At 37.0% G+C, this 12735-nt stretch overlaps 1 protein-coding gene across 3 annotated transcripts in view; it reads right to left on the reverse strand.

Annotated features, from left to right (window-relative positions):
* ARHGAP10 (Rho GTPase activating protein 10) overlaps window positions 1-12735 on the reverse strand; it is a 291557-nt gene that overhangs the window by 136323 nt on the left and 142499 nt on the right. For all 3 annotated transcript variants that reach the window (XM_087437555.1, XM_004420900.3, XM_087437556.1), the window contains exons 11-13: window positions 6848-6929; window positions 4662-4707; window positions 2476-2541 (exon numbers count right to left, since the gene is read on the reverse strand). In XM_087437555.1, the coding sequence (XP_087293681.1) occupies window positions 2476-2541; window positions 4662-4707; window positions 6848-6929 (194 nt within the window). The remainder of the gene's footprint in view (window positions 1-2475; window positions 2542-4661; window positions 4708-6847; window positions 6930-12735) is intronic.

Raw genomic sequence — 12735 nt, forward strand, 5'->3', positions numbered from 1 at the left:
AAAACCAATATTCCTTGACGGAACTTTCATATCTAGGATAAAAGCCTCAGAGATTCTACAATGTTCCTCATCATTTTTATTAATACGATCCAACCACTGATTCTTTTAACTCTATTTTTAGTCTACTACTCCATTAAAAGCAAAGGCTTAAGTAATGGAAGACCTTTAGGAATAAGAGATTTGAAAAGAAAAACATATGCTTTATGTTGTTTATTTTTAAATGAGAAAATCTAACTTAAAATGTGTAGATCCCTTCTGTTAAAATCATCCAAGAATTTATATATCTATAATAAAAATACATTCAATACATGCAGACTCTAGTACGCCATTCAATGTACACATCACCCTGTAAAAACTACACATACCAATCAGACAGCATTCTGATTTTTATCTGTTCAGGCAGAAGCAAGTATGTATAATACATATCCTTTTGAGAAAGAATTTAATTTATCAAAATAATAAGCATGCAAGTAAAACGATTAATGCTCTTCACTTCAGGAGCTCAGGAAAAACAGAAACAAGAATGATGAAGTGAGAGATATAAATATCACAGTATTTTTGGGGCCGGCCCGGGGGCGCAAGCGGTTAATTGCGCGCGCTCCACTGCGGCAGCCCAGGGTTCGCCGGTTTGGATCCCGAGCACGCACCAATGCACTGCTTGGCAAGCCATGCTGTGGCGGTGTCCCACATAAAGTGGAGAAAGATGGGCATGGATGTTAGCCCAGGGCCAGTCTTCCTCAGCAAAAAGAGGAGGATTGGCAGATGTCAGCACAGGGCTGATCTCCTCACACAAAAAAAATAAAAATAAATAAAAATCACAGTATTTTTTCTAAATTTAGGAAATTTTTGAAGCACTAGGAAATGAAGAAATTTGTCAGCTCAACTTCAGTGCAGGTTGAAATGAATGAAAATCTGAATTGTCATAGTCTGAATTGTCACTGTAAGAGAGTATGGGAGAAAAGGCTTTCTGTGGCTTGGGTTTTTATTATCAATGGGAAAATCCCCAAATCACAAAAGAGCTCGTATTCATCTGTTATCCAGCACTCCAATTTCACAGGTGGCAGTCCTGGCTTTATAACAAAGACCTTGTTCTGACAGAAAACGTGAATGAAATGCTTCATCCCACTAAGTCATCCAAAGTAGGATTGGGATATACAATATACCAGAGTGAATTAAATATTCAATTTATCCATACTTCACTAGGTCTCTAAACAGTGAGAAATTCAACCTCCAGAAACAGTCTGTTTTGTCATGTTCAATATTTACTTTCTCCAAAGTCGGCTGGCATGGCTGCAAAGTGCAAGGTCCCTATTTTTCCTTACGGACTATAAAGAAAATGCCTTTGAGGGCTGGCCCCATGGCTTAGCAGTTAAGTGCGCGCACTCCACTACAGGAGGCCCGGGTTCGGATCCAGGGCATGCACCGACGCACCACTTCTCCAGCCATGCTGAGGCAGCGTCCCACATACAGCAACTGGAAGGATGTGCAGCTATGACATACAACTATCTACTGGGGCTTTGGGGAAAAAAAGGAGGAGGATTGGCAATAGATGTTAGCTCAGAGCCAGTCTTCCTCAGCAAAAAGAGGAGGATTAGCATGGATGTTAGCTCAGGGCTGATCTTTCTCACAAAAGAAAAAGAAAATGCCTTTGAGCTTTTGGTCGAAGGAGAAATTAGCTTTCCTTAAATTTAAAATGGAAACCACCCAAATATTTATCAACAGAAGAATGGATAAACAAATTGCAGTATACACATACAATGAAATACTACCTAGCAATAAAAAGAAATGAGCTAAGAATATACCCAACGAGATGAATCTTAAAAGCATTATACTAAATAAAGAAGCCAGACTCAAAAAACTACACACTGCATGATTCCATCTATATAAAATGCAAAAAAAAAAAAAAAAAAAGACAGAACTAGATGAAAAGCAGCTCAGTGGCTGCCAGGAAGAAGTGGGGATTGATGGCAAAGGGGCACAGAGGAACTTTGGGGCGAGATAGAAATCTTCTATGATTGTGGTGGTACTTACAAAACTACTATATACATTTGTCAAAACTCATCAATTTGTACAGTCAAAATCAGTGAATTTCACTGCATGTAGATTATACCTCAATGAAGCTGATTTTTTAAATGGAAGCGAACAAGACAATGGAAGATAGGACATGATACAAAATAATAGCACATGAACAAAAGTGACTAAGACTGGTTGTCCAACACCGCTGATTCACCTAATGATTCTCATTTCAGCACTAACTTCATGTTTCAACACAGGGAAGAAATATGTAAATAAAAAGGGATATCCCCCCTGTCACAATAAATGAACAAATCTCTGAATCTCTGACACCTAGAATGTGCACTTGGCATTAACGTATTTCTTTCTACAACACTTAACCACGTGATAAGTATTTTAAATGACTTGGATTTTACATACCTATAGACTTTCGTGAATAAAATAATTCAGACAACACGTTACCTCGTGTTTCAACTGCACTGATGCATTTTCTGAGAATTGTGAATCCCATCTTATCCAACTGCGCGCCTAAAAGAAATACAGTTATAAGATATTAAGGGCACAATTAATTACTCACGTTTCTCTTCCTCACAAAAGTAGGAAAAAATTACTTACATCCAATCTAATTTTTATTTCCCTATTTAAAAAAAGCTAGCAACTAAAAAATAAAAATGAAAAAAAGAAAAGAAAGCTAAAGACCATGTACTCCCTGTTTAAATAACATAAATGAAAGTGTCATAGATTTAGAGATGCACTTACTGAAATATTAGGACATCTATTACCAGTAATTTATAAATAAATTAATTTAAAATTTTTTTGAGAGTTTGACTTTTTTTAATTGAGGTAATACTGGCTTGTAACATTATACAAATTTCAGGTGTACATCATTATATTTCGATTTCTGTGTAGACTACATCATGTTTACCACCCAAAGACTAAAACAATTTTTAAATTATTAAATATAACTTCTTTTAAACAGTGGGGGAAAAAGTGATACAAATCCTTAGGGGAAGCTATCTAGAAATAGTTAAGATACATTTTGCCAAAATTCGAACAAGAGCTCAGTTTTTTAAAAAATTATTTATATGAGTGAAGATCCTTAAATTACTTGACAGTTGGAGAAATAACACAAATCTTTTCTTTTTTTAACCTAGGGGAAAAAATTTAAGAAATGCTTTCTAAAAATATTATTTGGGCCATGAGCTTGAAAAAAATTTTCCTATTTTATACCATTCTCTAAGTGTTTAAAATAATATTTTATTATTTTCATAATGAATTTAAAACATATGCTTCACATAGCAGAAAAGATTACTTGGAAAATATGTCATATTTTTTTCTAATAGACGCTGGCCTATGATTAGGCTGGCATATTTTAGTATCCTAATAAAAGACAATTCTTGTTTCAAAAATGAACTCAGGGAAAGCAAATACTTTTTCATCTGTGTTTAGAACTTGTAATACTAACTCTTCGCTCTCAAAGGGGACAGCATGAACAATCCATGAATATAAACTTTGCAAGTTTAATGCTAAGCTTGAAAAGAATTTTAATGAGGAAAATTGGGCAGTGATTTACTGTTTACAGATCCACTATTCACAACATTTTATAAAATGCAAGTGTTTCTCTCTGCTTAGCAAAACTATTTTTCAAAAAAAAGGGCATGCTCTTTTTTCCCTATAAAATATAAGAAAAGAAAGCAAAGCGAGGAGGAGAAAAGAAAACAAAGATGAAGACAGGGAAGAAAAAGAAAAGAAAAAGAAAGGAAGGAGGGAGGAAGAGGAGAAAGACAGAAGAGAAGAGGTTAGGAAGGTGCTTCGGTAGATTTACAATGTTCCAGGGCACCCTGTCCACGTCCAGTGCCAGGCTACAGGAGATGTCTTTTATTCAAGCACTGCCTCAAGTGATACCCATCATGATAATTTTGAAATCATGTGTTATATAACATAACGTTTCCAAACTGTGGACATTTGATAAATGTAGCCTTAATTTCTCCAAAGTTATCAAAAGTAGATTCATAAAGAATCCAGCAAATTTGAACATATTTTTTGTTTTATCTCAGTAAAAATCAAGAGTGCCGAGCTAGGCAATACTTAATTTTCCTCTAGTGCATACAGTGCACGTGAAGATCACCGTCCTAGAATATCTTAATATGTTTGGTCACTGTTTGTTGTTATTTTCGAACGTGCAATACTACATACTATTTGTATAGCCCATACTCAGAGACTTTAAGGATAAAGAATACCAAAAGTAGAAGTGAGGGGGCTGGGAACAGGGGACCTGATAAACAGCTCCTACCCAGAGGAGGTTACAACTTAGGAAGTTGAAAGATGCATACCTAAAACTCTTATGTGCTCATTTATGGCTGTAAGAATAAATACCAAAGTGAATTATAGGTTTAGTATTTTGGTTTTTGTAGACTAAGACTGAAAAAAAAAAGCTCAGAGATGGGAAAGATCAACTGAGGTTATAGCGGGTCCAGGAAAATGTGAGGAGGTCCTCAGTGGATAAGAGAGAATACATATAATATTTGGAGAACTAACACAGAGAGGGTGCAGAGTGAGCACCCAGCAACAGTTTGACCGTCAGTACTGAAAACAAAGTAACTAGTGAAAAAGGGAGATGAAGGTCATTTTTATAAATTAGCACTTACTTCCTTCTGGTCTTGGGACGATGGCTCTATTAAAACTATGGAACAGCTAGTAAAAGAGAAAAAGGGGAAACGATATTGTTAACAAATCAATATAGACGATTCAAGTAGGCTTACTTATGACCACGCAAAGAAATACATTGACATTAGTTAATTATATACTCTCACGTGCTCAAATGCCAAGACAAATAACAAAAAGGGGCACCTTAGTAGCAAAAATAAGATGAAGGTGCCATGATTCTTTAGAAACTTACTGAAAGTTTACATAAATTTGAAATGCTCAGCCTTACAGGTATAGAATGACAAAGAAATTGCTGCATTCTAAGCAATAAGATGAAGCTCATTTTTTCACCACTATTTCTAAAATCTGGTATTTATTTAAGAAAGAGATGACTCTTGTCCATAATTTAAATAACTACATCTGAAATAACTAGGTGATAATTCCAGGCTGCCTCTAAGAATTCTAGCGCTGACCTGTTATTTCCAAGACATATATACAGCACCTGGAAAAAATATGCAGCACCTTAAGTCTCCCCACATAAATACATAGTTGAATATTTTCTTTCTCCAGACTTGCCTTTGTTTGTTTATATCGAATTAATCACCTCTAAAGGAGGTCTGGTATGTCTTCAAGGTTACCCTGCCTTTGACAACAGACTTATTTCTCAATGACTTAGTCATGGGATCTTTTTGCTATGCAAACCACTTTCCAAAGCCCTTCTCGAAACTCTGGGGAGCTAAGCCCTAGTCAGTGCATCACCTTTACTAGAGAGAATTAGTATAATCTGTTTTGAATCTTGGTAACCACTAATGATGTAAGTACTCTTGACTCCCAGCTAAAAATCTCAAGGACAAATTTAGACGGAAATAAAACTACAAAGGCTAAACGCAGATCAAATATAATAAAATGATACACAAATCTGATCACTATTTTTTTCCCCCAAGAATGATACATTCTCCTCCATAGCATCTATTTTCAAAATGCATAATCTGGGTTTTCATTTTTCAAACACCACATCAGGATTGCTACATGTATCGCTGCCCAGCCTCCTTGCCTCCATTTTCCTATCTTTTGCATTTCGTAAGCTATTCTGACACCTCTCTTTTTACTATATATGACCCCTCTTCTGCTTTGCAAGACATTCTCTTTCCCTTTTTTTAAACCCTACTGGGGGGCTGGCCCAGTGGCATAGCAGTTAAGTTCGGGCCCTCCACTTTGGCGGCCCGGGGTTCACAGGTTCAGATCCCGACACACCGCTGCTCAGGCCATACTGTGGCGGTGTCCCATATAAAAAGTAGAGGAAGATGGGCAAGGATATTAGACCAGGGCCAATCATCCTCAGCAAAAAGAGGAGGATTGGCAACGGATGTTAGCTCAGGGCTAGTCGTCTTCACACACACACACCCACACAAAAAACTAAAAAATAAAATAAACCCTACTGAAATGGCAAATGCTGTCCAGATAAGCCCACTTGGTACCTGCACTAGCAGTTTATTTAGAGTCATAATACTTTAAGCTGAGTTTATTTAAATTGGTTCTATGGCATTTTCTATAATTATCCTCACTAAGTCCCCAATTCAATACACGATCTGCCAAATTCTCAATTGCCAAAGGCCCCCAGTCCACTGAAATGAAAGTAGTGCTGGAGTAAAGCAGCAAATAGACTGAATTCCTGTGCCTCTGGATCTATATCACTGCCTTAATTTATTCCTCAACCCAATCTGAATACAGAGGCTCACTCACTACGTCTACACAATACTGTAAACCCTAAATTGTTAAATCGAGCAAAATAACTACAGCAGTCACTTATGATGTTGCCTGCAGTGCCTCATCTTTACTGTTCCATCTCTGCTGAGATCAAAATGAATTGCAAGCATTTATTGTGTTCATCACCCAAAATACTGTCAGTGGGAGAGAAGAAATTGAGAATTCAGGTGACTTCTTCAAGTGAAGCAAAACCAAGTGGCAAAGTCAAGAAACATCAAAAATAAAAACTAATGATACACCAGTCTTATGTGTGCTGTTGCTACCTCAAGTCAAATTACTAGAATACTGGATGGTTCCAAGATGAATTCAAACACCAGTTTCAGCATGGAACTTTTTCCAGATACTATAAAACAAAAATAACATAAAAATGAACACAACTCTAAAGGATTTGAAATAAAACTCAACCATTGATTATTCTTACAGCTTCTTTTCCACCCAGAGCTTCCAACCACTGTTTCCTTTCCTCTTCTGAAAACGCCTGCATGGTCAAGGAAACACCAGGCCTGAAAGACACCAGCAACAGATCAGGTTACCCCTTGGCCGCTACAAACAAACCTCTTTTTCTACTTCCTAACATTTTTTTTGCGTGGTGATTTAATTGTGTTTTTTGTTTGTTTTTTTTTTATTTAATTTAGTAAAATACATACAACATAAAATTTACCATCTTAACCATTTTTAACTATACAGTTCATCAGTGTTGAGTATATTTACATTATTGATCAACCAATCTCCAGAACTCTTCATCTTATAAAACTAAATTTCTGTACCCATTAAACAACTCCCCAGCCCCTTTCCTCCTTGCCCCTGACAACCACCCTTCTACTTTCTATCTCTATGAATTTGACTACTCTGGGTAACTCTTATAAGTGGAATCATACAGTATTTCTATTTTTATGACTGGCTTATGTACTTAGCATGATGTCTTCCCTTTTCATCCATGTTGTAGCACGTGTCAGAATTTCCTTCCTTTTTAAGGCTGAATAATATTCCATTGTATGTATATACATTTTGTTTATTCATTCATCCCTCAATGGACACTTGGGTTGCTTCTACCTTTTGGCAATTGTAAACAATGCTGCTATTAACATAGGAATACAAATATCTCCTTGAGACCCTCCTTTCAATTCTTTTGGGTATATACCCAAAGTAGAATTGCTGGGTATGATGCAATAAGAAATATTATTTGGTCTCTGACCCCATTTCCTGGCACACAGTTCTTAAAATCCTTGGAATCTCTGAAATTATAAGTGTTTCTTGGTATACTAATGAGATTATGGGGCTGGGGACTCCTGGAGAACCTCAGGATGGGGGCTGGTTGCCAGGGGAACCAACCATGTGATGAGAGAATTGAAACTTTCAGCCCTATCCACCCACACAATTCTTGGGAGGAGGGGGACTGGAGATTGAATTCAATCACCAACGGCCAATGATTTAATCAATCGTTCCTTCGCAAGGAAGCCTCCATAAAAATCCCTGGGGTTCCGAGACCTTCCAAGCTGGTGAACATGTGCTGGGAAGGTGGGTACTCATGAAGGACATGAAGGCTCCAAGACCCTTCCCTCATACCTTGGCTTTTATATCTCTTCACCTGGCTGTTCATTTATATGCTTTAAAATCTCCTCCTCTGTAATAAATTGGCAGTAGTAAGTGACCTGTTTTCCTGAGTTTTATGAGCCATTCCAGGAAATTATTGAACCCAACAGAGTCATGGTAACCCTCAATTTATAACAGGTCAGTCAAAAGCACAGGTGACAACCTGGACTTGCAATTGGAATCTAAAGTGGAGGAGGGCAGTCTTGTGGGACAGAGTCCTTAATCTGTGGGGTCTGCACTAACTCTGCTTTGTGTCAGAATTGAATTAAATCTTAGGATACTCAGTAGGTCTCCACAGAAAATTGGGAACATAGCTTGGTGTGGAAAAACTCACATCTAAAATACAGAAGTATTCTGTAAGTAGGGAGAAACAAAGTTTTCCCTCACACTGGGTCATATGGTAATCTATTTCTAACTTTTTGAGGAATTGCCATACTGTTTTCCATAGCAGCTGCACTATTGTGCATTCCCACCCACAGTGCATGAGGTTTCTAATTTCTCCACATCCTCACCAACACATGTTATTTTGTCTCTGTCTCTCTTTTTTTTTTTTTTGGAAAGTAGCCGTTCTAATGGGTGTGAGGTAGTAGTGATAATTAAATTTTTATTTATAAAAGAAATACACACTTATTACTCCCCCCAAGTATGAACAGAATAAAACCAGAAAGTCATTTTTCACCCCATCCCAATTCGACTTTCAAGAAGACAGCACTGTTAACCATTTAGTGGGTTTCCTTTGTATTTTCTCAGAGCCCTATGTGGGTCCTCAGGGCCAAATGTCAATCTTCCGCAGTTCAGTGTATTCGCACATTTGGAGATTCTGCCAGAAAACTCTTAATATTGGGAAGGAATACTAGGAAGAAAAGCCATTAATTCCTCTTAACCTGTGGATGGTTTCTTGAATGAAACAAATTTTGTATATTTCTTCAAAAGTATTAGAAATAAACTTTTCTGGCAAGAAATTAAAAGGCAAAACATAGAAAACTGGAAATGAAAATAGATGTTTGAAATGGCAAATAAATATTAATTCTCGTTTTATATTAAAGATACTTTTTAAAGTTATCACTCCTATAATAGTATTTCACCTCATTTTTAACTACTGGATAATCTTTTTCAAGGAAAGCAAGCTGTAAGAATCAACTGTAATTCAATAATCACTGCAATTTTTATAAAGTACTATAAAGTATAAAGTACTCCAAAAGCACTGTGCCAAATATGAATAAGCAATATTCCCAACACTCACTCCCACAGGCATTAGGCTTTCTCCCCACATGATGGTTAACAAAGCATAAGAGAAGTTATTTGCTTAGATTTCACTATGAAGTAACTATCGCTGCAATTGATAGGCTCTTGTTTACAACCATTTTCTCGAGACTATGAATTTTGCGGGGTAAAAAAAAAATCACCAATAATCTCCCAACCCCACTCCTGAACAGTAAAATGTCTTTTTCGTCTTCCCGAAACCTTCCTGCATTGGCCCAGCTTCCCCATCACCTTGGCACTATACAGCACGGAACCAAGGTTCCACCTCCTCCAGCTCTGCTACACACACATCCTTTTGGAGCAAGAATCAAGGCAAGATGCCCAGACAACCAGGCTGTTTTAAGAAGTTTCTCAACTGGGATGTGAAGATTTTGGCCTTTATTCTTAGTAACCCACCCTGGGCTCAGGGGAGTTAATTAAAATTGTGAGGAAAAACTTCAAATGGCACAAATGTTTTTCTTCACATCAGTTAAGTGATAAAATAATATTTACACATGGGGGTCTCAGGTCTGCAAGAATGCTCCATTCTTGTAAAGGAGAAAAAAATATATGGAGACCTCTCTAAAAATTATATTCATTCAAACATTTAATACGTGATTAAGTGAACAAAAGTATAAAATATAAAACAAGATGTTATAGCAAATATATAATAGAAAGCTGACAGCTTTTCTAATCCAGAAATGGCAAAATTAGCAGAGAAAATGGGACCCAAGGCCAAATATGGCCACTTCTGCCATGGGAATACAAACACAGGGTCTACACAAACATGCAGTTCGACAAATGCTGAGTGACTGTCTACTGTGCTTTAGGTCTTGTATCAGCGAGTCAGGAATTATCTACTGAATACCTTACCATGTGCTGCTAGGCACTGGGCTGGGCAAACGGCCCACAAAGGGCTGAGTGTCTAGCAGGGAAAGCAGAAGGTAAACAAATTACAAATAATTGATTAATTACAATTGTGCAGAGCACCACAAAGGAGTCAGATAGATAACTGTAAACGAGTGAAGCCAGCTACCTAGGAGAAAAAGAGTGAGCGATAAGGACATCAGGAGATGTATGCCCAAATATAAAAGCATTCAACTTCAAATATGTTAAATCATGTGGTCAAGAAGACTTGTCTGTGAGCTAATTCAGTGGCCAGTCTCAGTAGGCAACTTCAGATTTCAAGGTGCTATGGGAGTAAGAGGAAGGCCTAACCTCTCTGGAAGTTAGGCTTTCCTAGGGAAGGGACATTTAATCTGAGGCTTTAAGGATAAATGAGCCATGTCAGAGCAATACGGCCAGAGTTGTCCCCTAAGCCAAGAAGGCATATAGGAGTGAAAGAGCACACTTTGGAGGAGCTAGGATCAGCCTCATCAATGGTCCTATAAACCAGACAGAGAGTGGCACAATGGGAAGCTGGAAAGGCAGACTGGGGTCTGGCCACATAGGGCTTCCTTGGTCATGGTAAGGATTTAGTTTATCCTAAATGTCGCTGAAGGTTTTTAGTAGGGGAATAACATGCTCAGATTAAAGATGTACATGAACACTGGCTGCTGGGTGGAAAATGGAATGAAGATACTCAAGAGTTGGCTGTAAAGATTTGTTACAAGACTGAGAAGATGAGATAGAATGGCCAAAATGAGGAAAAAAATTAGTAGACTTGAGAAATATGCAAGAGGTGCTTCTACATGCTATGCGGAACAAAATAATAAGAAAGCTGTCACTCCAAAAATAAAGAATAAAAGATAGATCAAATACAATATAGCATCAATAACTAGTAAAGGGATTCAGTCAAAGCCAAAAACAATTGAAGCAAATAAGGACTGAATATTCTTACATACACAAAATCAGACACTGAGCATGAAGAAATGCCTTGTACTTCGAGTTCCTTTTTTTCCCCTAAGGTTTTCCATTGATAGGTGAGAGGAAATAATACTTACTATAGGTAGATAGATGGTTGGATATTCACACAGAGCAGCAAATAGAGACGTTGGATAAGAAAAAGAATGACTGGTTCTGGTAACTTGAAACACAAGAAAAATGTATGACAAAGAGTTTAAAGAGTTACGAACTAGAATTATAGATATCAAAGCAGAGAAAAAAGCAACTGTCAGGCTTCAGATGAAAAAGTCATATTACGTCTGGATAAAATCCAGTGTGGCATAAAAACTAAAGTATTACTATATATCTTGCCTCCAAGCACAATGACTAAGACTGGACCACCTAGTCCTTTGTCAAATACAGCAGAGAACAAACAAACTTGTCGAAAGATGAGAGATTAAGCGGAAATATATCACCTAAAAGGAAAGAAATCTATTTCTGTTTATATTTTGACAAACGATAACACGGTAACTCAAAACAGTTCTACCTTTGAGAATTAATTCATCAAACTACACATTCTTCAGAATACTTCACACTTGCAACACATTATTTAAAGGGATCAGTCACTAGTGTTACATAAAGCTGGGTTCCCATCCTATCACAGACTGCTCACAGTCATGCCCTATCTACTGAGCTCCTACCTCTAAAATGTTAGCGTAGGAAAAATAAAACATAGTAAAGGAACACATGTTTTAATCACTTTAAATTTCTCAAGTTTCTTCCTTTTTTTTAATAATCAATTGCTAGGAAATCATTAAGCAAAAATTAGACTTTAGGAAACACTGGACACATTTTAAACTAGAGTTTTAAGAGCACCTCATTGTTAAACTCTAAAAATTCTCTAGTTTTTGAAACAAAGAAAGATATATTTCATTAATAAAATTTAATGAATATGTAGGACAACATGGTGAATATAAGGATAGCAAAGAACAGAAAATTTTACAACAATGTGCTGGATTATTCATATTTACATAAAGAAAGAAATATGAAGAAGAAAAATGAAGAAGAATGGTGTCGTCTTCATTTCATGGAGAAGCTAAAATAACAACATTAGTGACTCCATTGGAGCTAGAACTAGAATTGAGAAAGTTCTAATTTTTGGTTCTTGGAGCCAGTATTGCTGCAGTGCACTACAACTGGTCCAGCTGAGGACACGGCCATCTCTTCTTCATCTAATAATTCATTTCAACCAAACTAATATCTGAGTATCGAATACGTGCCAGACGCTGTGCTAAGCTCTGAATAATTCACCACGCACAGTGACGCAAAGCTGATTCCTGGTGAATATAAAGACAACAGTATAAAAGTCACGAAAAAAAAAATGGACCTGGTAAAAGAGAGCAACTTGCCAGGGCAGTCAGTCTTTCTTTACTTAAAACCATAATTATTATCTGTAAAGCATAAGGCTGAGAACTGAAATCTGAAGAAAGAAACCCTTAGGTTAAATAGGTTCTTGTTCTGAAATCTGCATCTCAATCTTTTTTCATTTACTCATTAACAAAGTATGTCCTGAGCCAGCCCTGATAGCCTAGTGGCTAAAGTTCAGCGTGCTCCGCTTCAGTGGCCCTGGTTCAGTTCCCAGGCATGCAA

Source organism: Ceratotherium simum, chromosome 12, assembly GCF_057802395.1.
Source record: "Ceratotherium simum simum isolate JZ-2026a chromosome 12, ASM5780239v1, whole genome shotgun sequence".
Classification (NCBI taxonomy): Eukaryota; Metazoa; Chordata; class Mammalia; order Perissodactyla; family Rhinocerotidae; genus Ceratotherium; species Ceratotherium simum.